Source organism: Stigmatopora argus, chromosome 1 (assembly GCF_051989625.1).
Source record: "Stigmatopora argus isolate UIUO_Sarg chromosome 1, RoL_Sarg_1.0, whole genome shotgun sequence".
NCBI lineage: Eukaryota > Metazoa > Chordata > Actinopteri > Syngnathiformes > Syngnathidae > Stigmatopora > Stigmatopora argus.
Window position 1 is genome coordinate 21,337,329 of NC_135387.1, and position 22,400 is coordinate 21,359,728.

The window sequence follows — 22,400 nt, forward strand, 5'->3', positions numbered from 1 at the left end:
AGCGAAAGAAAATAATCAACAAACAAATCTATGGGCAGCTGTATTTAGAGGGGTTAAGACACTCTTTGAGAGAGAAAAAAACTCTTTCAAGATCTTGCTATATATACAATGGTAAAGATTGAATCTGAACTGTTCAAAATATTGGACTCCATTAAGTGTTCTCATTTTGCAACTAAAATTTGAAACAAGCGGCCCGGCGGCTGAGTGGTTAGCGCATCGGCCTCACAGTAGGGGACCTGGATTCAAATCCAAGTCGGTCTACCTGTGTGGAGTTTGCATGTTTGCACGACCCTAGTGAGGATAAAGCGGTTCAGAAATTGAGATGAGGAGATGAAAGAGAAATCTGAGACAAGTTTTTGATCTAATCGCCTATTTGCTCAGGAAATTTGAAATTTGTGGTCACGTGGGAATAAACAGAGTAGGTAAAACAGGAGCTTTTTGTCTGATTTTTGGATTCCAACTCACCGTGCTATCAATGTAGGCCTCAGTCCAAACAGTATCATGCTCTCTGTCAATCACCTTGGGTCGACTCAGCACATGGAGATACTCCATCACATTCTCTTGAACATCTGCCAGTGTCGATATCTGAGTGAAGTATCCTGTAGAGAAGAATTATCAATAGAATTTCAATAAAGTAATCTTAATACGTTAAGACTCAATTGTTTTACTATATACTCGCTTCAAAAAGAGATGAAAATACCTTATCAGCAGCACTCCCAAAGGCCTCAAAGGCAAACAAAATATCAATATACAACATACATGTACTTGTTCTGCAGGTTGCAGAACACAGTGAGATGAAGCTTGATATGCAGTAAAAACAAACGCTAGATGATCTAATGCTGCTATGCACATGTGAAAGGAAAATCAGCCAAGGGTTCAGAAATAGGTAGTACGTACTGTCAATTTTATGCAAAAAAATCCCATTTGATCAAAATGTCATGCTATTTTGTCAGAAGATAATGTCACCATTATGACGCCAATACCCATGTGTAGAAGGGAATGTACTCTTATTTCCACAACGAACAAAATATTCAGAGAAGCAGTAAGTCAGAAAGAGAGAACGAAAAAAAATGAATAGGCGTATAGTGGAAACAAGGGAGACCTCATTTTCCCTCATCCATAAAAGCAAATTGTCCCCATCACCGCGAGGCACTCAAGGAGAAAATCAGGGAAATAGATTTTGGGGTCACCGGTCCAGTCAGTGTCCTTTATTCCATGTGGAGAATAGAGCCAACAGCATAGGAGTTTATCTAATATAGTGCAGTGTTTTGTGATCGAGAAGCGTCAGTCACCACTTCACAAAAAATGGAAATAGGGAAAGAACTATGGGGGCTCATAATTATTGAATAGAGTGCTTTTTAAAGCTTTTTTTTTCAACAAGCAATAGAATAAATATGTACCACCACCATGACCACGAATAAGATAGGGTAGTGTTGTACGGCAACATGAGGACTGCAGTTTCAGCTGAGGGTACCGAGAAACAAGTAAAAGTCACTAAGTAGCACGACATTATCTCTCTAAATTGAAGTCTCAGTGAAATGAAGACGCATTGCTGTTCTCTGGCACTTAACATAAAAGAACCAGACATAATAAGGAGGACCAAAAAACAACAAATGAATACAGATCAACAATCTCTGGTGCTCATTTGAAAGCCAAAGCAAAAAATTTACAGGCACTGCTGTGTATAAATACTGCATCATACCGTGTCTGTGTCTCATGACTATTGTTGGATTAGTTTGTGCAAACACACAGTACATAGTGGGTTAGCTGGCAATTTGTGTCTCTCTGATTCGCAAAAATCCTGTTAATACATCCCGTTCAGTAAGAACAAACACTCTAGCTAACATAATTTATACTGTATGCATACGTCCTCGTCCTCACCCCAAAAATCACCCTCAGATGTATGACCACACATCGATGGCCAAACAATATCTGCATTGACTCTTTGTACCTCACAATAACATTCTAAAAGCTCGCTTAGGAAAAAAAAGAAGACTTATGTGGCTGAACAAAGTAGCCAGAGCTGTGTGTTCATCCTACCTTTGTTAGCACATGCCATCCATTTGAGATTATCTGCAAAAGCCGACTCTCGGCCAATCAGGTACGGGAAAATGCGGACCTGTGAAAAAAAAAAAGTAGATAATAACTGTCAGTCATCTTAATCAGGTTTCCACTGGGCCCACTACACCAACATGAATATATTAATGCAATCAAAACAAGGCAGTTTTCCCTCTCTATTTTGAAGTGATTAACAAGCCTGTTCTGATGGTTTAAGGATAGACATACAGTGGTACCTCGATATCCGATCGTAATCCGTTCCGAGACTGAGATCGTATGTCGAGCTTTTCGTAACTCGAGCGAACGTTTCCCATTGAAATGAATTGAAAACAAATTAATTCGTTCCAACCCTCTGAAAAAACACCAAAAAACGGATATTGGATTGGAAAAAATGTTTTATTTCTTCTAATTTGCCATATATTGACAAAGGAATAAATAAACGAGTGGTTTAATAGTAATACAATGTGTTTAATAGATGTAAAATTAGACGCATTTCGCGGAGGGGAGAGACAACGAGGAGGCGGATGGGGGGGCTGTTCGTGGGCACTTTATCCACGGCACTCGTAAACGAACAAACAAATTTAAATTAACTTGGATAAATATATACAGACACACTCAAACATACGTTTAATGTAACTTTACACAAAACTGAATTCTAGTTTTGTCTTAATCTTTTGTTACCTTCGTTTTCCGGGTTAGCGGTTTGCCACGCCTCCACCCTCACGTTCGCTATCGATGGACTGTTTGCTGTTGTATTTCCTTCAAAATATTCCGAAAATGATGCACACAAATGACCTCACAATAGGATAACGCACGACCACTTGCCAACGAGAAATAGGCTTAAATGAGCGATCGCGGGAGCTCCTTTCCTTAGAAAGAATAACAGGAAATGCAATAGCTGAGCTTCCCACGTATTGATTGTGGGTAATGAAGTTTTATTCTGAGAAAGGGTGCCATTGGCTATTGGTGTTGTGTTCACGAGTATACTTCATTACCCAGAAAGCCCTCTTTTTGCCCGCGCATGCGCGTTGTGCGTTTCCTGGTCGAAACTAGTCTGAACAAATCGTTCAGTCCTCGTAGATATAGTAGTTATACACGAAAGAGATGCGGCAAAAAAAGACTACAATGATAAACAGCCTCTCATGTCATGGCCACCAGGCTTCGTCGCATCTCGAAATGTTAATTGTATCGCGAGCAAATTATTCGAAATTTTCGTCGTAACACGAGCATGTTGTATGACGAGCATGTTGTATCACGAGGTACCACTGTATTTAGTTTTAGATGATCTTTTATGTGTAGGAGCAAATGAATTAGAGAATAATAATGGCAAAACGACTGTAGAAGGTTCACGAAGTCAACATGTTTAAATTCTATGTATAGTATGACAAGGCCATCAGTAGGAAATCAGTCACAGTAAGTGTAGCCTGCAGACATTTGTGTGCCCGCGTGTGGGTGTGTTGTGTGTGTGCATGTGAATATGTAATTTGCCAGATTGGACCAAATGCAAGCTTTCGGGGTCGCAGCTGCCATAGCACCCAAGCCTGTATTTTTCACTCCTTTTCTTTACTGCAACAGCATGTGTCTGCCTTTGTGTGCTTGTGTACGCTGGTCCATTGCCTGAATGGGCCACTACATGTTTGAAAGGGCGCGTGTTTATCCTCTTCTGAATGGCTGCACTTGCCAGAAGTGCATCATATATTTGTCACTCCTTTTCTTCAAAGGTTTGCATCCAAATATATCCATGTCGGCTTTTTTATGGTTACCAAGATGCTCAAATACAGTGTACACCTACATTTGGTTTACAGCATGACTAAAGAAATTATTGGTGATGGCTTACCACCTGTTGCTGAGCCCACACTTTCTTTTTAATGCTGAGATATCAGTACGTTTCGGAAAACAAAGATGTTACAAGATGCTATTCTGGACAATAAGTATTTAGGTATATTTCTAGATGTTTGGAAAACATGGATTACATTGTCCCTCATCCATGTGGCACGTCAGTAAATAATATGCTATTTATACAACTTAAACTGCAGTATATGAAGGCCAACCAACAAGAGAAGTCTTGGTAGTACATTTTTCTGGTTGCTGAGAGGTCAAAGAGACTGCTTATTAAATATGAAAGAGTTTGACTGCAGTGAAAGTGCAACAGAGGTAAAAAAAAAAAAAAAAAAGCAGAGGCCCCAAGTCATTGCATGCAATCTTGAAGCTACCTGAATGCACACATAAATATGAAAAAAAAATCCTTGTTTACGCAGTAAAATCCAAAATCTACTGACTTATAAACCTGAGTCAATGTTAAACTTGTTGTTGTTCATGATTATCATCATCTTTAAATAAAAATATGCACTTCATGCTAGAATTTAGTAAGTAGCAGTTATTCACAGGATGAAGAAAGCAAAATATTCAGTGCTTTGAGATAAGATTTGTTTATTCTGAGTTATGCTGACTCGCAACACTAAATAGCGACCAGTCTCATTCTGACTGCACAATAGCACATTCCGAGAAATTAGTATTCATTCATTCATTCATTCATTTTCTGTATCGCTTATCCTCACAAGGGAGAAAATGAGTATTGAACATACATACTATCTACGTTCAATTTTCCATCTAATGTCCATCTCAAAGCAGAGGTCTTTGTTAATCTTTCTAGGAAAAATAACACATTACCTTCCTCTCTGGCCAGTTGTACTTGGCAAAAATGGTATCGTATGTATCCACTGCTCCATCAGTAACCAACATAATGGCTTGGCTGCACTCACTGCCTCGACCAGTCTCATTAAACTGGGAAGACAAGGAGCGAGTTAGAATGGAGGATAGAGTTAATTGAGGACACTAGATACAGCAAATCATCACAACGGAGTTTGATAATAAATTTAGAGTTGAATATGACTTCCTCGGCAGGAGACAATGCATCTTTAATCATACTTATCAAATGGTAAGTGCCAACAAAATGTTGCATATGTATTACAATGAAGGATCATCTTTTGTAACAGCATTTTATTGAGATAAACTGACTACCACATTTCAAGTGCCACTTCCATTTAGCACTGCCTGTTAAACTTAAATGCTGGATATTTTATGAGGCAGTGCCGGCATATCTGATTATTTTTTAATACCGACACAAGTTTACATAAATTTGCATGATAGATTTGAAAGGCAGATGATGACATCTCATTGTCAAAGTACAATTGGGAGGTGATAATGCATTGGTGTACTACTTACATCACCGAGAAGATTGAAGGCCTCACTCAAAGCCATGTCTAACATTCCGATGCCTTTAGCAAATAGCTTGTCAAGATGCTCCCGGAAATGCTGGAAACATTTAGAAGAGGGAATCAGTTTTATTATTGTTGTTACGAAGCTGAAGTGTTTGAAAAACAGTATTTTCCTTCTGTAATTTAGTAATTCTGTCAATGTCAGCGTATAAACATTTTGTCACACACTTAGGTAAGTCAAATGTGTGTTCATGCCATGTTTGAATAAGAAGTTAAAAGAAAGACTCAAATGGAATGCTTTAGCACACTGACTGCCATTGACCAAAATGGATTGGATATCTATTGCTGTCTATGGCAGCCTTTTAGTTAATGTGAGCAAAGTAGCTTGTTGTTGTTGTCGAACTCAAAGTATTTTTACAGCCGATAGGCAAGATAAAGAAAAAAGTCTTTATTCGCTGAAGTTATATTTCATATTTTCACAGTCCCTTTTGCAATGAAATGGCAATCCAAAAACATCAGGGATTGCAATGTCCCCAAATTTTTGATGTGTATTAGAAGAAAGAGTGAGAAAGAAAAAGAAAAAAACAATACTAATTGAAAGTAATTCTTCTTCTTGATTGTCATACTGTTTATTTGACTTGGCCAAATGGAAAGATGAAATGCATTACATTGGCATTGATTGTCAAAATATTGCAAAAGAGTTCACAAAATAAGGAATAGTGAAATGAAAATTTTGGCATGCCAACCCTTGGTTGCATATTGAAGCTTAAGCTCTCTGATGGGCAAATTCTTGTTTTGCAATGCCCACTGTCTCAATTTGGACACACCTGAAATATTTCCTTTTGATCTTTAATACCCTTCCAAATAGGGAACATTCATTTTTACACAACTTTGCTGTTGGTATATTCCACCTTCACTGTGACAAATTATTATTTCAGGCCACCTTCTCATTTCATTTCCTATTTATTTATCTCCTCAAGGCTTTGGCACAACTAGGAGGAGAATACGTTCACCACGCACAGAGAGAGGCCGGAGCTGTGTTAAGTCCCAATCAGTGCCTGTTCATTTAATCTTGGGTGAACCACCCCATACACATCACTAACATGCACACGGACCGACGTCAAAACAACCTCCAGCAATCCTGATCCAACTCCAAATAGCAAAAGACACAACTGGTCCCTTGCCGTGAAAAAAAGGTTTAATCGGTTCCAATAAAAGGTTGCACCCCCTGGAGCAACTATTTCCCCGGTACCTGCTGCATTTGAGTGTGACATAGGAGTAAACTGGTACGTCGTTTCTGACTTAGGATTCTATTAAATGCTCAAACACGGTGGGGGGCTCGTGTCATAGTACCCGTGGGTTAGTGTGCTACTTGTGTGAACAATATATGCTCAAGCAGGCACTGAAATAATAAATTAACTCTTCACGCTTGCGACCAAAACACTATTGTTTGATGATAGCTTGCCTTTTGTAATGAGGGCTTATGGACAAAAATATGGCAAGCAAGTTTCAAATGTTAAAATTACAGCAAATCCAGCCAAACAAAATGATCCACCTGATAAGCACATGGCTTTAAAAGCAGCCTTAATTAGCTTTAATGTCTGTTTTTGAGGGATGGTGATGATAAGAGACTGAAAGAGGGCTCACATCTTTGTTGGCAACGTCAGCTTGGACCAGTGTTCCATTCAGGCATGGCTCCACATAATGCAATTCCTCATTGTACTGAAACAATACAAATAGAATCAGCAAAATTATGATTGCTAGCAGGAAAATGTGCAATACTTTGATGAAATTCACCGGTTAAACAACGTCTAATGAGCAATGTGCTGCACAAACAGACCATCCGTGAACTTGAAGGACTGCCAATCCAAGATAAAGTGCATTTAAAGACAAAAACACGGTGTAACATTCGGCACATTTTGGAAAAATATTTTCCCCATCATTCTTCACTCTTCTAAAGGAATAATTTTCTAAATAACGTGATTAGTCTCTGAAATGATAATGACAACTTTGTTCATTGGCGAGACAAGATGTGGGCTGGCAATGTGACAGGCTACATTTTGATGTGAAATAGTAACAGACAGAATTGTGCACGGTCACACACACACACACACACACACACACACACACACACACACACACACACAGAAACAATGCGTTTGATGCCTGAGGCAGGATCCAATCAACAACTGTCTTTTTTGCGCTTCAAATCTTCATTCAGCACACTCCTAATTGGCTGTGAGTGTGACAAGAGAGACCTGATTTGTTCCAGCATTTTTCTTATCATAGCAAAAGAGGATCTGGGATTGTGCGCCACTGTCACAATTCAAAACCAAGTGAGTTTTAAAGTACGTAATGCATATACCGTTTTGTAAACTTACAGCGATGATATTGAAGAAGTCGTCGTCGCCTAGAGTGTCAAGTATGGAGGAGACAGTTTGTCTCGCAATGGTCAGTCTGAGGCCTTTCATGCTTCCACTGACATCAACCAGAATCACCACATTTTTTGGGGAGGTAGCAGCCTGGATGTACCACTTCCTGTTGCGGCAGTCAAAAGCAATAACTCCGTGCTCATCTGGTTTCCATTTGACCCCTTGAAAAGAGACAATAGGTCAATAGATCATTTCTTACAAAAGCGACAAATAACATATTCAAAACGCTCTTATATATGTTATTGGCAACTTATCTGTGTATTATTGGCCTCAGCTAAAGTAATAGAAGGAGAAGGAGTTTGCCATTTAAAAAAAAAATCACATTTTCTGTTCATGCTGCTTCTTGTTGGGTTCAATATCAGGTTGATAGTCAGAAACGTGGTGAAAAGCCAAGAGCTAACATCTAGCTAAAAGCCAATGAACCAATAAAATACACTAACCTGGATATTGTCTGAAAAAACCTTTGGCACTGCCAAAGTACTGCCATATGAGGGAAGGATCTCTCTCAAAATTATCCACAAAGACTTTATTCAAGGCTTCCGACCAGTAGACTCCATTAACAATGGCAGCATCTATTGATACATGGTGGGAGAAGGAATAGGGTCAGCGTTAGAAAGAAAAACATGATTTGAGGAGAAAATTGAATAAATGTGTAGATTAAGACGAGACTGTGATTTTGTGTTTTCAGTCAAACTGCTGTACAATGCTCACTCTGGTATTGCGCACATGTTGCCAGATAATTTGCATTTTAATGAGAAAATGATGACTATTGCCTTGCACTACCAACACATGGGTCCACCTCACAATAAGAAGTCTAACAAACACAAACTAGATGTGTATGGATGGAATATTTTGTTTGCTGAACTGTCTGACTAACATACTATATTTTCTGGACTATAAATTACACTTTTTTCAGTTAACACTTTAGGTGCACCTATAATGTTAAGATATCAAACCGTATCGGTTTAGATTTTATTTCACTGGCTAAGAGGAAGACATTGGCCACAGTTTGAACATTCTAAACTAAAATTTAAACACATTGCTCTGATTAGTCATCTGTAGATTTGCTGTGTCAGTGTTGGAAAATGTGTGTAGGAAATTTGACAGTTTGTGGAGACGCGTTCTACAATTGTTGTTCAATGACAGCAAGCCTCACAATTCTGAAATAAATAATAAGCGAAGGAAGCTTACATTAGCACTAGTACTGTATGATGTGTGACTGTAAGCAACATATCAGGCTGAGAAAGGGGAAAGATGCCAAGTTTGGTAACTATTAAATTCTTTGGGATCTGCTCTTTCGTTGATGAAGTACACTATAACTCATGAATGTGTTAAGCTTCTTGGCTAAGATAAACGTAGGACGGCATAATACTATTCTACTATATAATAATATAATAAGTAGGATTCCCCCAAAAAAGCAACGTGCATTGTATAGTAATAGTTCACTGCGATTTATGGTTGTTGTTTTTTTCATATGATGCAATTTGTACTCATTGTCGGAAAATACAGCAAAAACTATAATATGAATACTAAACTCTTGAAACATCGGGGCAAGGGCAGGTACTGCACAGAGATTTAATGAATGTAAAGGGGGAGATTGGATTAAGAAAGAGTAACATGTAGTGCATTCATTAAAAAAGACATGCAAAAGGCCAACATGAAGAAAAAAAAGAAAATTAATGAAGTGGGCGTAGAGTTGGGCAAATACATTACTAATACACAGAAATATGAAACAGAGACAGAAAAGCTGATAAGACGTTCCTCATTGTTGCTATTACAGTCATCATTGTTGTGCTGTGGTAACTCATGCCAATAAGCCATGAAAGATTTAATTTTTTTGGACGCAAGCATTATATGCACCACCAAGCTACCTCTTTTAAATGGGGGGAAGAAATATTTGGATTGGACCCATTTGCACGGCAATATCCCTGCAATTTGCAGTTTGACTTTGTACAATCATTCTCCAAATGAATCTGTGCAGAGTCCCCCACAATTGTATAAGAAAAACATAAACAGGGGCATACACTCACAAAGAGAGAATGCAACTTCTTTTATAAATTTAAGGTTTAAATTGTTTTGCTACGCTATGGTGAAGAACGGTTACTTTGTAATTTTCTCCCTGTCACAAAATCTCACGCAAAATGCAACAGGATAAGAAGTCCATAACCAAAAGACTTTGGAATCAAGAACAAGTCAGCAGCCCTGACTTCAAAGCACAGGCGCTTAAACGAAAGCATTCTAAGAATCATTCTTTCCACTAATCCAAGCCTCTTAGTCTTTTTTTTCCAAAAGGGTGAGTTGTTGCCCACCAAACAAGTTCCCTGCAGTCCTAGCAAATACATCCACATTCTCACTGACAGTGAACAAAGCCCGAGGATTTAAAAACTCTCCAAGCTCTACTCCTCTCTGTCTGTGCACCATTCTATTCATTTGCCAGTAAATCAAATGATGATTACATTTTCTCCTTGCATTAGCCTGCCAGTCTCGCTCTCATAGAATTTTCATTCAGTTCATTTCCATTAGATTCAATATCGTTCTGTCACTCTCATTTGATTTTTCCTCCCATCACCAAGCAATAATTAAACTGTTCCTTGGACCTTCCGTCAGTCAGACTTAACCTACTTTTTCTCTTTTACTCGCCCCTCAATATAATTCTGCCTTAGGTAGCTGACATAAACCCAAGCGACATGTAGTCCGTCCACTAAGCACTCTTTCTGACTTCACTTCTCCGACTGTGTAAATGAGGAACTAGACAAGTGTCTGACTCTGACAATTATTTAATTTACACTTATTTTAGTGTGTGAGTGAAAAGCTCAAAAGTGCACTTTGCAAATCTGGAAAGTTTTCAGAAATCAACCTTCTATTTCTAGGAATTATTCAGTACAATTGTTTCCTCTGGGGCAAAAATGGTAAGTAAAGCTTTTCCTATTGTGAAGCGTAAAACAAATACTATTTGTCTGTACACAATGTATGTAGAGCCCTGCTATTTCTTTGGGTTTGTTTTGCGAAATGGGTTGGGAAACATACCCTTGTTGTACATGTTAGTGGGCACCTGGACCACGCTGAGGCTTACGTTGACTGACAAGTTGTTAAAGTGGTCATTGGGTTGTAGAATGAATTCTCCTCCCAGCTCGACATTGTTCCCCTGTCCATCCACTTCATTGATCAGCACTGCATTGAAGTACTCATACTGTATGCAAGAGAGAGACAAATGGTGAAGTATGATTTGGAATTTGGAAACGGGTAAATATGTTTAAAATGTGCAATCACTTTACAGGGCAACAATCAGGGAATGGCTAAATCAAAGAGAATTAGTACAGACACTGGTTTAATCCTAATCTAGACATCCCAGACATAAACGATGGAAGTGTGATTAAAATCTGAGTTAGACATTCCTCACCACCTTAGTCTTTTCCTCCTAAAAAAGCTGCATGTGAATCCCTGTCTTTGCTGTATTTTTAGTGCTACGTGTACTGGAAAGACTATTAAAAAATGATGGCACTAGATAAATATAGCACACATGGCTCCCTACGTCCCCAAAGCCAGGATAACACCCTTGGTTGAGGAGCGAGCAAAACACTCAGATTGGAACTCTTGAGTTAGAAGAATAAGAAAAGCATTGCCCATTAGGAAAAAACAAACCAAAAAAAGACAATTATTGCAAAATGTATAGTATTAGGCCTAGGCAGGCAGCAATGTCAGGTTAAATTACGACCCATACGTGTAAAATGGAGTGCAAATGGTTGTTTTTCAGTATGTGCCATACATTTGACTGACAATTCAAGAAGTAACCCATTTCTTGGACAATGATTTTTGGGATAGGGTCAATTTTCCATGTCACACCAGTGAGGACAGGCTGTTTAGAAAATGCCTGGGTAAATTCAACACTGGAAATAGACTGGTACATTTAATTTTAATACACTGGCAAGAAATTGGCTGCACGATGGATGACGGAGTAGCTCATCTGCTTCAAAGTTCAACGTCTTAATACTGGGCTACGTCTTCCATATGCAGGCTTTTAGCTGCATGGCTTTTCTACAGGTATTCCGGTTTTCTGTCAAAACCAGGCATGGGAGGTCAATCAAACACTCTACTCTTTGTACCCAGCGATTGGCTGGCAACCAGTCCAGTGTACCTTGCCTCCTGTCCATAGTAAGCTGCACTCCCATATTCCTCATGAGGAGGACCAATAAAGATGATGACTACATCATTCATTTTCCACAGTAATGCATGTTTTAAATGGATAAAAAAGGAATTCAATAGTGCAGCACAACCGTTATTGTAATAATGTTTTATGAAGTTGGGTGTGATTAAATCTATATTCCGGATTTCGAGGTGTATACTTGACATTAGACAAACAAAGGCCACCAATTGTCGGATGCGCTGATTAATCATTTTCACTCTTATTGAACGCAACTGTTGTCACCTTAGGTCAAGGGCTTCTTCTCCTATTATTGTATCGATTGCTTTCCGTTCTCTTTCTATGCTGTGGACTACACTTATTGCGCAAAAGTAGACTTGAGCAAAGAAAACAACTTTACAACAAATTTGTTTTGCACAAGTGTGAGGTTATAGCCCAGGTTGTAGCATGTTAAGCAAAAAGTTAAAAATTAAATAAAAAGGTACTTAATTTGTCAACATCTACAATTGAAAACACAATCCATGTTAGTCCAGTGTATCTTGGTGGGATACAATCGTTCACAAGAAAGTTCATTTCTAACATTTCATTTTCTGATAAATAAAACGCATTGGGACTTTAAACTATCCGAGAATGTACAGTGGACCTGAGAAAAAAGAAATACAACAAAGAGAGCTTAATGATGGTGTTAATAGACTTATTTAAATTCACAGCACAAGGGGCTTAATTTTGATTAAAATTGCACCCATTAGCACGGGAGTTCCAGCAGTTTTGTAGCTTATGTGGGTGTGTAAATCTGTGCGCGTACATCTGTGCGAGCTCCTGCGTATGTGCGTGCGTGTGTGTGGGTGTCTGTGTTCAGTAAATTATGCAATCCAGTCGTACAGTCACTGAAGAAGTGCCCAGTGCCACTAATGCAGTCCCTGATCACAGCGTTAACAACACGATTTTTATGCCAAAAGACCACATATGCACCATCAGCACCCACTCAGTGTGGGCCAGAGAGAAGACGAGAGGCTGAGGGGGTGAAAGAGCAAATAAATAGTGGAGTATATCATGGTTACCTGCTTCAAAAAATACATTTTCGTACTTGCCATACATTGCGCAAAGTTCTAGGTGACATCACATGGGAACTTTTTAGGCTTGCCCAAAAGATTCTGGCAACTTTTAAACCTTTTAATTGATTCGTAAATATGCGAGGAGAAAGTGGGTAGGCATTACTTAGCTGGTAAAAGTTAATTCAGAGTTCAAAGACAAAAAAATCTCATTGGTTCATATAGCAAATGCACATATTTCATGCTGAGACTTTATATAAACATTAAACTGTTTTCTGTTGGTTTCCCCGAAAAAAAGAGGAAAAAAACAGCCATGAGGAGTGAAGAGATAGGGCACAAAAAAGAAGCGTGACGCCTCAACCCTCTGGTGTTCACTTTCAACTTTCATCACTCCCTGAGTGTAGAAATAAGACTGGAAAACAACTAGGGGCACCAATACAGGTAATTTTGGGTAAACACAACATTGTAAGAAATAACCTGAGGGGAAGCCACGATGGTTCAGCAAGTTTTGAGCTCAACTCCCTTCTTTACAGGAGAGGGCGTATAAAGGGGCGTAGAAAGATCATGCAAAGTGAAACTATTTTTATTATTATTTTCTTCTCCCTAAAACATTCCGTTCTTGCACAATCTCTACTTCAACATCTACTGTATTTTAAGATGGTTGACGAAAATGATTCCAATGGTATAGGCCCGGGAATGCCTTGGGATCCTCCCGGAACACCTGGGGAAAGGGAATTCTGGGCTTCCCTACTGAAGCTGTTGCCCTGGCGACCTGACCCCAGATAAGTGGGGGGAAAAAGGTATTGGTGAACAATAATACATTTATAACTTCTTAATTCTATCGTCTCGACTCCCCAAAGTCTTGGTTTTGGCTTTGTCTTGGTCTAGCCGGCCTAATTACCGCTTTCCATTTTTTTTTTTTTTAAATTGAGCTCAAAAAGATATTAACTTCTCCGTGTTGCCATATAATGTAAATTTGTCCAGGATTTTCGGAATCGCAAGGGATGGCATGGGACACAAACACTATACTAAGGGATGCTGATTTTCATCATCAATTATATTTTAGGGTTAGCACGCTTATGTAAGCATATCTTTAAAATTCAGGTACTCAATTGGTGGGGCTAAATAGTCCTTTTGCATGCACAGCAAATATTGATTTAAAAAGGAGGACAATGTTGGACCGGATTTTTTTAAAATCCTTTTCAAGGCAATGATAGATCGGCAAACACCAATGCTGGCTGGCTTTTTTCAGCCTGCAGATGTATTTGCCAATTTAAGCGTTACAACAAATACTGTAACTATCTCTGATTACCAAAAGCAAAAGGAGCAAAATAGGATGGATTTAGTTTATAAAACGAGAACTGCTGAAGAATGCAATGTATTTGATATTTGATATTTATTGAATATGTATATTTCTGGGTGTTACGACAAGTACGCTTTTGTTGTTGATGATGACGACAGGGCCTATGTCCGATTATTATTATCATATATTTGTTTAAGTCTTTACGGTTTTATATGTTATCAAATACAGTGACTGTGGACTGTGATGTATGTTATTGACAGTGAGGTTTGGAGATGATGTTTTTGAAGATAAAGGTAGTGGGTGCCTCTGCAATGCCTTGCATACATGTGTTCAATGGAATTTGTGTGTATTAACTTGGTATTAAGTTGTGTCTTGTATCACTTAATGTGAGATTCACTGAGGCCCATGTCCATTCCCTTTCACTGAATTATATGTAAAAATAAGATGTTGTGGCATACTGATATTGAGATTGGGAACATTAACAAATAGGTCTTGTTACACTGAAGTATTGCAAGTCATTATTACTCATCATCACCGTCTTTCAGCAGCCCATGTTCTGTACACAGGAAATTAGTAATGAACTTAATTAGAGGATAATTATCTTTGCAGATGCTCTCTTGAGTAAAAATTGAACTGTGAAGATGAGCTGCTCTTGAAACTGGGTATGTCAGGCAAAAATATAACTTGCCTGTATAGCACAGGTAAATAGTTGTAATTTTAACATAGTATGGAGAGTATATTTAGTGGATGATAATAAGGCTTGAGAAAAAAAGTTCGAATAGTCAAGTCATCATGCTGGTAACGCAAAGCATACCCATTGGAATGAATGATAATACAGTAAAGTTATACATATCCACATACATGAAATCAGGATGTTCAGATGGAAAACACATCGCAGGATGTGCAATATTTTTATTATTAGAAGCCATTAATCATGAAAAATGTCCTCTCTCTTAATAAGAGCTTTAGTCTCTCTCTCACTCTCCCTCTCCCTCTCTCTCTCGCTCTCTGCCGAAAACAACTTCTTAAGGCTGCCTTGCTCCATACAAACAAGGGGCGACAGCTGCTTATTAAGTGATTCTATGATCTGGGATACTTTGTGTGCTGCAATTATGTACTTCATTTTGGCCCCCTTTGGTGGGACAGGCCAAGTTCAACACACAGAAAACAACAAAATACCACAAGAGACTATGAATTCAAAGAGCTGAATGCAAAAAACTCAATCATTTTCATATAAATTGTGAGCATCTCAACAGGTCAGTGAAGCAGAAGATGAACTTATTATGCAGGCATCAACACAGGGCAAATAGCATGTTTTGATAACATTTGGGTAAATCTACAGGCAAGTGGTTTTCTTTTCTTACACTCCTTTGGTAATATCCTGGACATTATCAAGTGGACTAGGTTGATAATAACTGAAGTTTGCCTCCCCAGCACCGTGGGGGACTGGTACATTTTCAAGAGGCAGCATTTAGGCTTTCCAATTGGTAGTTTGTTTCTATGCTCCATGGATGGGCTTCATTGGCTACAGAGGGCATGGGAGACTGCTCTGTGCTTTCCTATTTACAGTGCATGAGCATTGCGGGTAAAAGAGCGAGGGAGGAAAATCGGAGCAGATTACCCTGCCAATTTCTCTTGGAAGCAGAACAGCTCTGGAATGGATAGATAAGGAAATTCCGAGCAAACCCCTGCCAGCCAAATATGTATCCAATAGCCAAAAAAAAACACAAATACACTCTGAATAGTGATGGAGGAGGTTTGACCCTACAGGCTGGATGGGTATTTTTAACCCAGCTGGTGATAATTACCATGTATTCACCATACTCTGCAATAAAAAGCAATATCAGAAATACCACCAACCAAGCTGTGCGACAGTCACGGTTGTATCTAAACCTATTCAGTCATAGTTGAGGGATTTTGATCAGAAGATTTCACCAATCTTTTTTCAACTGATGACTTGCAAAGTCTTTTGAACTCTTAAGTAATTACGTGCTATACATAAAATCCTGAGTTGACATGAGAATATAGCAAGAATTTCTATCCAAAGCATCTACCAATTTGGGTTCTCTACGGAAATTTCCATCCATTTAAGTTTAACCTTTTGAATGGATCAGTTCTACCTTTAAAATTCAGCACTGCGTAAGATGGCCCACTATTACAATTACACACTAAATGCTGTATATTAGTATGTAGCATTAATATACTAATGGTGGAACTAATTTATTGCATTTTCATCATCTTAATTCTGTTGCTAGTTTTCATCAGGATCATTCATCAAATTGGAGCTAGCCAGGGTGGTGTGTTTTATTAAAAGTTGGATTGTATCACTTTATAATATAAAGACACACAAGACTACCTCAGTTATGTGTAATGAGTAATGGCGTATCGCCACAAATTAAATTCCAATTCAGGTGGTGGGTATGGATTAACTATACTCAATGCCAAATTTAAAACTCAAAGTGTGTAAACACTATTGATTGTACCAGAACGATCGAGAACTGGACAAAACTCAGGCAATTCATAAAATGCAGCGTTGTGCGAAATGCATAGGGAGCTCAATGGATCTTATTAGGCACATTAAACAGCAGCATGGTGTGACTACACGAATAGAGGTGTCTGTCCTAACTAGCGAGCATCCTGTTTCACATTCATTTTCAACAACTCACTATAATAGCCTGTAGAGTTGCAAGAAAAGTCACGTATTTTTTTATAAATGCTCCATGCAGAGTAAAAGAATAACAGATGATATAACATTTATTTGTAAAGATATACAGCTTTAATGTGTCATGAGGAAATATTAGGGATTCAAATAATTCTTTTCATTTTCCAATGATACAGTAATACGTCAACATACGAGTGCCCCGACATACGAGGAATTGGAGATACGGATAAAATTCCGAGCAAATATTTACCTTGAGATATGAGACAAATTTTGAGATACGAGCATTTTAGACAGCCAGTTCGCCAGACCGTGAGAGGCTGCTTTATGATTTCATTGCACTGTCTCTCTCGCCGCATCTCCCTCGTGCAAAAATCTCTACGAGCACTGGGCGGAGCGTTGCAATTTTTTTAATTTGCATTAGTCCGTGCAGAATGAAGGGAAACACAATGGATCCAAAGCAAGCTGGTGCAATGAAGGGTAGTGCGAAGAAAAGGCGTATGATGACAATCGATATTAAGCACGAAATAATCAAAAAACATAAGTAGTGTACGGTGACTGAGCCGGCTCGCCAATACGTATGGAGAAGCAGGAAGTTTGCCCCAAAGCTGCAGTGGAATACATGAACCTCAAACTGCCAATGCATCATTAGGATAAACTCAACACACATGAAGATATAGAAATTCAAAGCAAAGCAAATTACCGGTAGTTTAAATTTAATAGACCATAGCATGAGCAAAAATAACAGGGCACTGAGTCTGAATCTTTAAAGAGCTGACACTAACACAAGTTTACTGTAGCAGGCAAATGAGATTTTACCCAGACTTCCGAAGTCGTTGAGTATCAACTACTTCCAAGTCAGCTTTGCATCACATTCCCATTTAAACCCTTAGCTTCTTGCTGTGTCTCCTCCTACTTTTATAAACTCCCTACTGAGAAGTGCAAAGTCAAGTGAAGAAATGAAAAATTTATTTCATCTCCCTCTCCAAAATATAACCCAAAATTGCACTCTAAAAATTAAAGGTTCTCAAACAGATTGGAATGGAAAAGGAAGAGGGAATGCTTTGAATTTTCTTGAGAATGGTTTTGATAGAGATGTAAAACTACTCATAATTTATTTGTGAATATTCCATCAACAAGCAATGTTGCAATTTAATTTAATCCCCAACACGGAAATAAATGAATTCCTCCTACGTGTATATTTCAGTCTCAAGAACTATTAGTAAAGAACACAGAAGAAACTGACATTTCGGATATCATTTGCATATGAATTACTCTAAATACTTAAAACAACGGTAACACAATTTAAAATTGGGTTTCCACAGAGGCTCTTAAATGTAATAACATCAAAACTGAATAAACAGCCACATTTTCCTAACGCAATAGGATTAAACCCCCGCATTGTGAAAGTATGTAAGAGCAAAATGTCTGTCACAAGATCACATATGTCAGCTTTTCCATACTTACTGTACTTCTGAAACAGCAACAATAGTCAAAGGAGAAAGAAATATATGAAACCTTGCAGCAGCAATTCTTGTTATGCTGCAAGACATTTGAGGTTTCAAAACACTGCAGTTCCATAGTAGGTTTTACATTTTAAGTTTTTCTAAAACAAATTGTTAATCATCAGTATAGCAAATCACTGCCATTGTATGAATGGAGTTCATTGATACTTTGACCACTATATTTAAAACAATTTACTGGCCAGATAAGTTGTTAATAAGTGTCTTTAGAGAACTGTCATTCTTACCTGCAGCTCTGGATCTTCCTCGTGCTCCAGGTGAGCTTCTTCTGCAGCCACTACAAGTCTCTGTTGGGGTAGAAGATGAGAGTTTTAAAGCTGAATGCAGGAGACTAGAAAACAAATTAGGCAAAAATAAAGAAAGGTTTATCAAGACCAATATGAAACCAAGCATCTACAATAGACAGTAATAAACACCAAAAAAAAGATAGATGCCACTTGATGATGCAGACGTTCTTCCACCTGACTGTTTATTTTATGATAATGAAAATTTCAATTGATATATTTTTATGGAACGTTAAAAGAGAAAATATCATTTTCAAAAGTCTTTAGAGAGGGAAATCCAGACCACCGACAGTACAATATTTTTTTTGATATGTTTATTTGGAATATCACACCAGTCGAATGATTATTTATAAAAGACCTGCAATTTATAATTTTGTTTTGTAATTGTTTTTTCAATTGAAACATGAATGTTGAATTTCATTTCCTGAAATAAATTAAGAATCAAAAATGTTAATCATTAATTTTGCAACAATATGAGTAAATCAAATCAAATTAGAGTTAGTTTGAATAAAAAGAGTGCAATAGTACAATAGGCACACTTAACAAATGAAAGCAAAGCACAAGTAGTATTAAATGTTCAGTAACAGTAAAACTGGGATGTTGAGTGTAAAATGTAAAAAATACACAAATATAACCTTAAGAGCGCTATGGGAAACCTTGTCAATAACAGCAACAATGTATTAGTAGAAAAATAATTCTCTGAATATTATGTTCTTGTCTGATAATAGACAGATAATAACTGAGACTCGGTGGGCACTGTAAGTAGGTAGTACTTACTCTTTATTACTCTTTTGACTTCAGGTCCCTTTGCCATGTTGGCTATCATTTAACGACATCTTAACAATGTACAAAAAGCAAATCTACTCAACTGCTCGTTCTAAATCAATACTGAAAGCCCTGGGGACAAACCCAAAGCAGACAGAAATTTGGCTAGCTTGTGAAAAGAAGTTATTTTCCTAAATGGTTTGGCAGCAGAGTTTAATAGCTAAATCAGAGTCAGTGAGCACCATAAAAACAAACTCAATCATCACTTAGTGCTGTTTTACACGTGTCCTCTCTTCGTCGACTCTCAAACTACCATCGGCTTCGAGCTGCTAATGACTATTTATGAGGAACTGAGGGATTATACATGCACACACACACACACACACACTGCCCATGGTTCACAGCTGGCTCTGGTGACTGTGAGTTTCAGTAATGTTATGCACTTTCATTTCACATTTCCATCCAAATGGCACCATAAGAAAAACTTCCTCAATTGCCTATATTCACCTGCTCCTGTGTTGTTCTATCGCTCGCTGACTGATCTGGGGAGCAAATATGCTTATCGAATGATGGCCAACACACCTGCCCACTGAATGTTGTCGCAAATTTTCTAGACATTTGATGCAAAGGGGGTCTTTCATACACCTATACTTTTTCTGTGTTTCTTGCACTTTTTGAGTACAATTCCTCTATTTTAAACTCACACATCCACATTTAACACGAATGAAATGATCCGAATGAGGGGGGGTTAAGTATCTGCCTAGAGCAAATGTGTCAGACTCGGGTTGGTTCGTGGGCCGCTTTAACGTTTACTTGATTTCACGTGGGCCGGACCATTTTAGATATAATATTTAGATATTTTTTTTATAAATTGATTGAAAGCCCTGAATATTCAGTTTTTTATAGATCTAAAACTATGTTTATTTCAGCTTTTTTATATATATATTTTTAGATTTTACAAAATGATTTTTTCACTAAAAACACGGATTTTTTTATTAAAAAAGTACAAATATTGATTTAAAAGGGGGAAAATCAGGAAATGTAATATACATATATACTTTTCATTTTAATTTGATACTAAAACAGAAAGTCGACACTCATGATTTACTTTCCCGGGCCACACAAAATGAGGCGGCGGGCCAGATTTGGCCTCCGGGCTGCCACTTTGACACGTGTGGCCTAGAGCCAGGAAACAATGCCTTTGGACCAAACTGAGATAAGGACATTGGAGTGGAGAAAGGATGAGGATGAATTAGAAAGTCACTTTCTTTAAAGGTCTGAACACTTAGCTTCGCACATTACACAAAATGTCAGGCGCCACCTGTGAAGTGGATGTCAATAGAAATATAACACAAGATTTTTGTATGAGTGGGTGTTCATGGTAAAAGCAGGTGTTCCTGAGTGTCGGCGTTCTCATTTGGAACGTTCTAAGATATTAGCCTATTCGATGATTCTCGATTCTGCAGACATTTTTTCAAATGTCAGTGTACGTACTTGACAGTATGGAACACTAGTTTTGAATAATTTTCAATACTGAAATCAACACACTCTGTTACCCGTCCTTTTGGAAATATTGGAATTATCGTCGCCTATTTTTGTTACTTATGAAGCATGTATTAAATGCCACAAAAATTATAAGGCAATAAGAAATTAAGGGTGAAAAGGGTAGCAAGAAAATAAATATCTTATGTTATTCATTCATTTTAGGAACAGATTATACTCACAAACATTCTAGGGCTGGTGAAACTGATCCCAGACAACTAAGGGCAGTGGGTGGGAGACACCAAGAATTGGTTGCCAGCCAATCGCAGCAATCATTCACGCTCACACTCTTACCTACGGAAATTTTAGTCTTCAACCACCCTACCATGCATGTTTAGGATGTGGGAGAAAACCAGATTAACTTGCAATTATTTTCCCTTCAATGACGCACATTCTCTATTCTTATTTCAATACCGCTCGTTCCAAAGCAGAGTAAATTTCTCTGACATTTTGCACTAATCTAGTGCCTTTGATTTTCTGAAAACCTGCGATTACATTTTTCCCCGCTAAATGATTTTGATTGTTTACATGTGAAATTCAAACGAGACCCCTGTTCCAGCCGTCAACTTGATTGGCTTATTGTTCTTTTCCACCACTGAAAGAATGCTAAAAAGCAATCAAACCACATAGTCGCGGTGATCTTTTGACATATGTTTGTCCAAATAAAACAATCAAGGAAGAGCGAACTACAAGATGTCAGCTCAGATAAACCGGTCAAAGGGAATGGGAGCAGCAATTATTATTGCCAAAGATCTAAATGGGGAGTTGCAGCCTCAACAAAATGGAGAGTGTTCAATGACACCTTACTTGCTGTGCTTAGCTCATTGACATGGGCTCAGCGCCAAACAGACAAAGCATGCTGGAGACAGAAACAAAGGGAATGTGAAAGGCACACAGCATACCTGAAATTCATTACATGCTTTTACGTTAAACGTTACACTCCCTTCTAGCACTGCCTTCTTTATTTTAAGGGGTGGAATTTAACACATCAATCAATAATGATTGATTCATTACATTGTTTCAATTCATTGTTGAGTTTTTAAAAATAACACACTTTAAATGCAAGTGAAGTTAAAAACAAGGAAACTTTAAACAACACATGACTTACGTCGCTCGCTCGGATCAATATGTACATTGTGCACTTCAATTATTCATTAAATGGCCCTAATATTTCAATAGACATTAAATACCCATGTTCTTGGAAATACAGACGCTCCCCTACTTACGAACGAGTTAGGTTCCGAGCGATTGTTCATAAGTTGAATTTGTTTGTAAGTTGATTCAGTGCTATATTTTGTATTATAATTTATGTTTAAGGCCTATATAAGTATATTGAAGGTTTATATAAGTGCATTTGTATGTTTAAGGCTTGTATAAGTAACACGCATTGGTTTGTACTGAAAAAAACATTTAATAAAATGGA

General features: G+C 38.0%; 1 protein-coding gene across 4 annotated transcripts in view; it reads right to left on the reverse strand.

Annotated features, from left to right (window-relative positions):
- cacna2d3a (calcium channel, voltage-dependent, alpha 2/delta subunit 3a) overlaps positions 1-22,400 on the reverse strand; it is a 77,950-nt gene that overhangs the window by 38,980 nt on the left and 16,570 nt on the right. For all 4 annotated transcript variants that reach the window (XR_013302646.1, XM_077608384.1, XM_077608383.1 and 1 more), the window contains exons 4-12: positions 18,614-18,673; positions 10,736-10,898; positions 8,149-8,280; positions 7,658-7,869; positions 6,924-6,998; positions 5,284-5,373; positions 4,729-4,842; positions 2,041-2,119; positions 466-599 (exon numbers count right to left, since the gene is read on the reverse strand). Coding sequence is in view for 3 of the 4 variants with exons in the window: in XM_077608384.1 (XP_077464510.1) it covers positions 466-599; positions 2,041-2,119; positions 4,729-4,842; positions 5,284-5,373; positions 6,924-6,998; positions 7,658-7,869; positions 8,149-8,280; positions 10,736-10,898; positions 18,614-18,673 (1,059 nt within the window). In the remaining variant the exon portion in view is untranslated. The remainder of the gene's footprint in view (positions 1-465; positions 600-2,040; positions 2,120-4,728; positions 4,843-5,283; positions 5,374-6,923; positions 6,999-7,657; positions 7,870-8,148; positions 8,281-10,735; positions 10,899-18,613; positions 18,674-22,400) is intronic.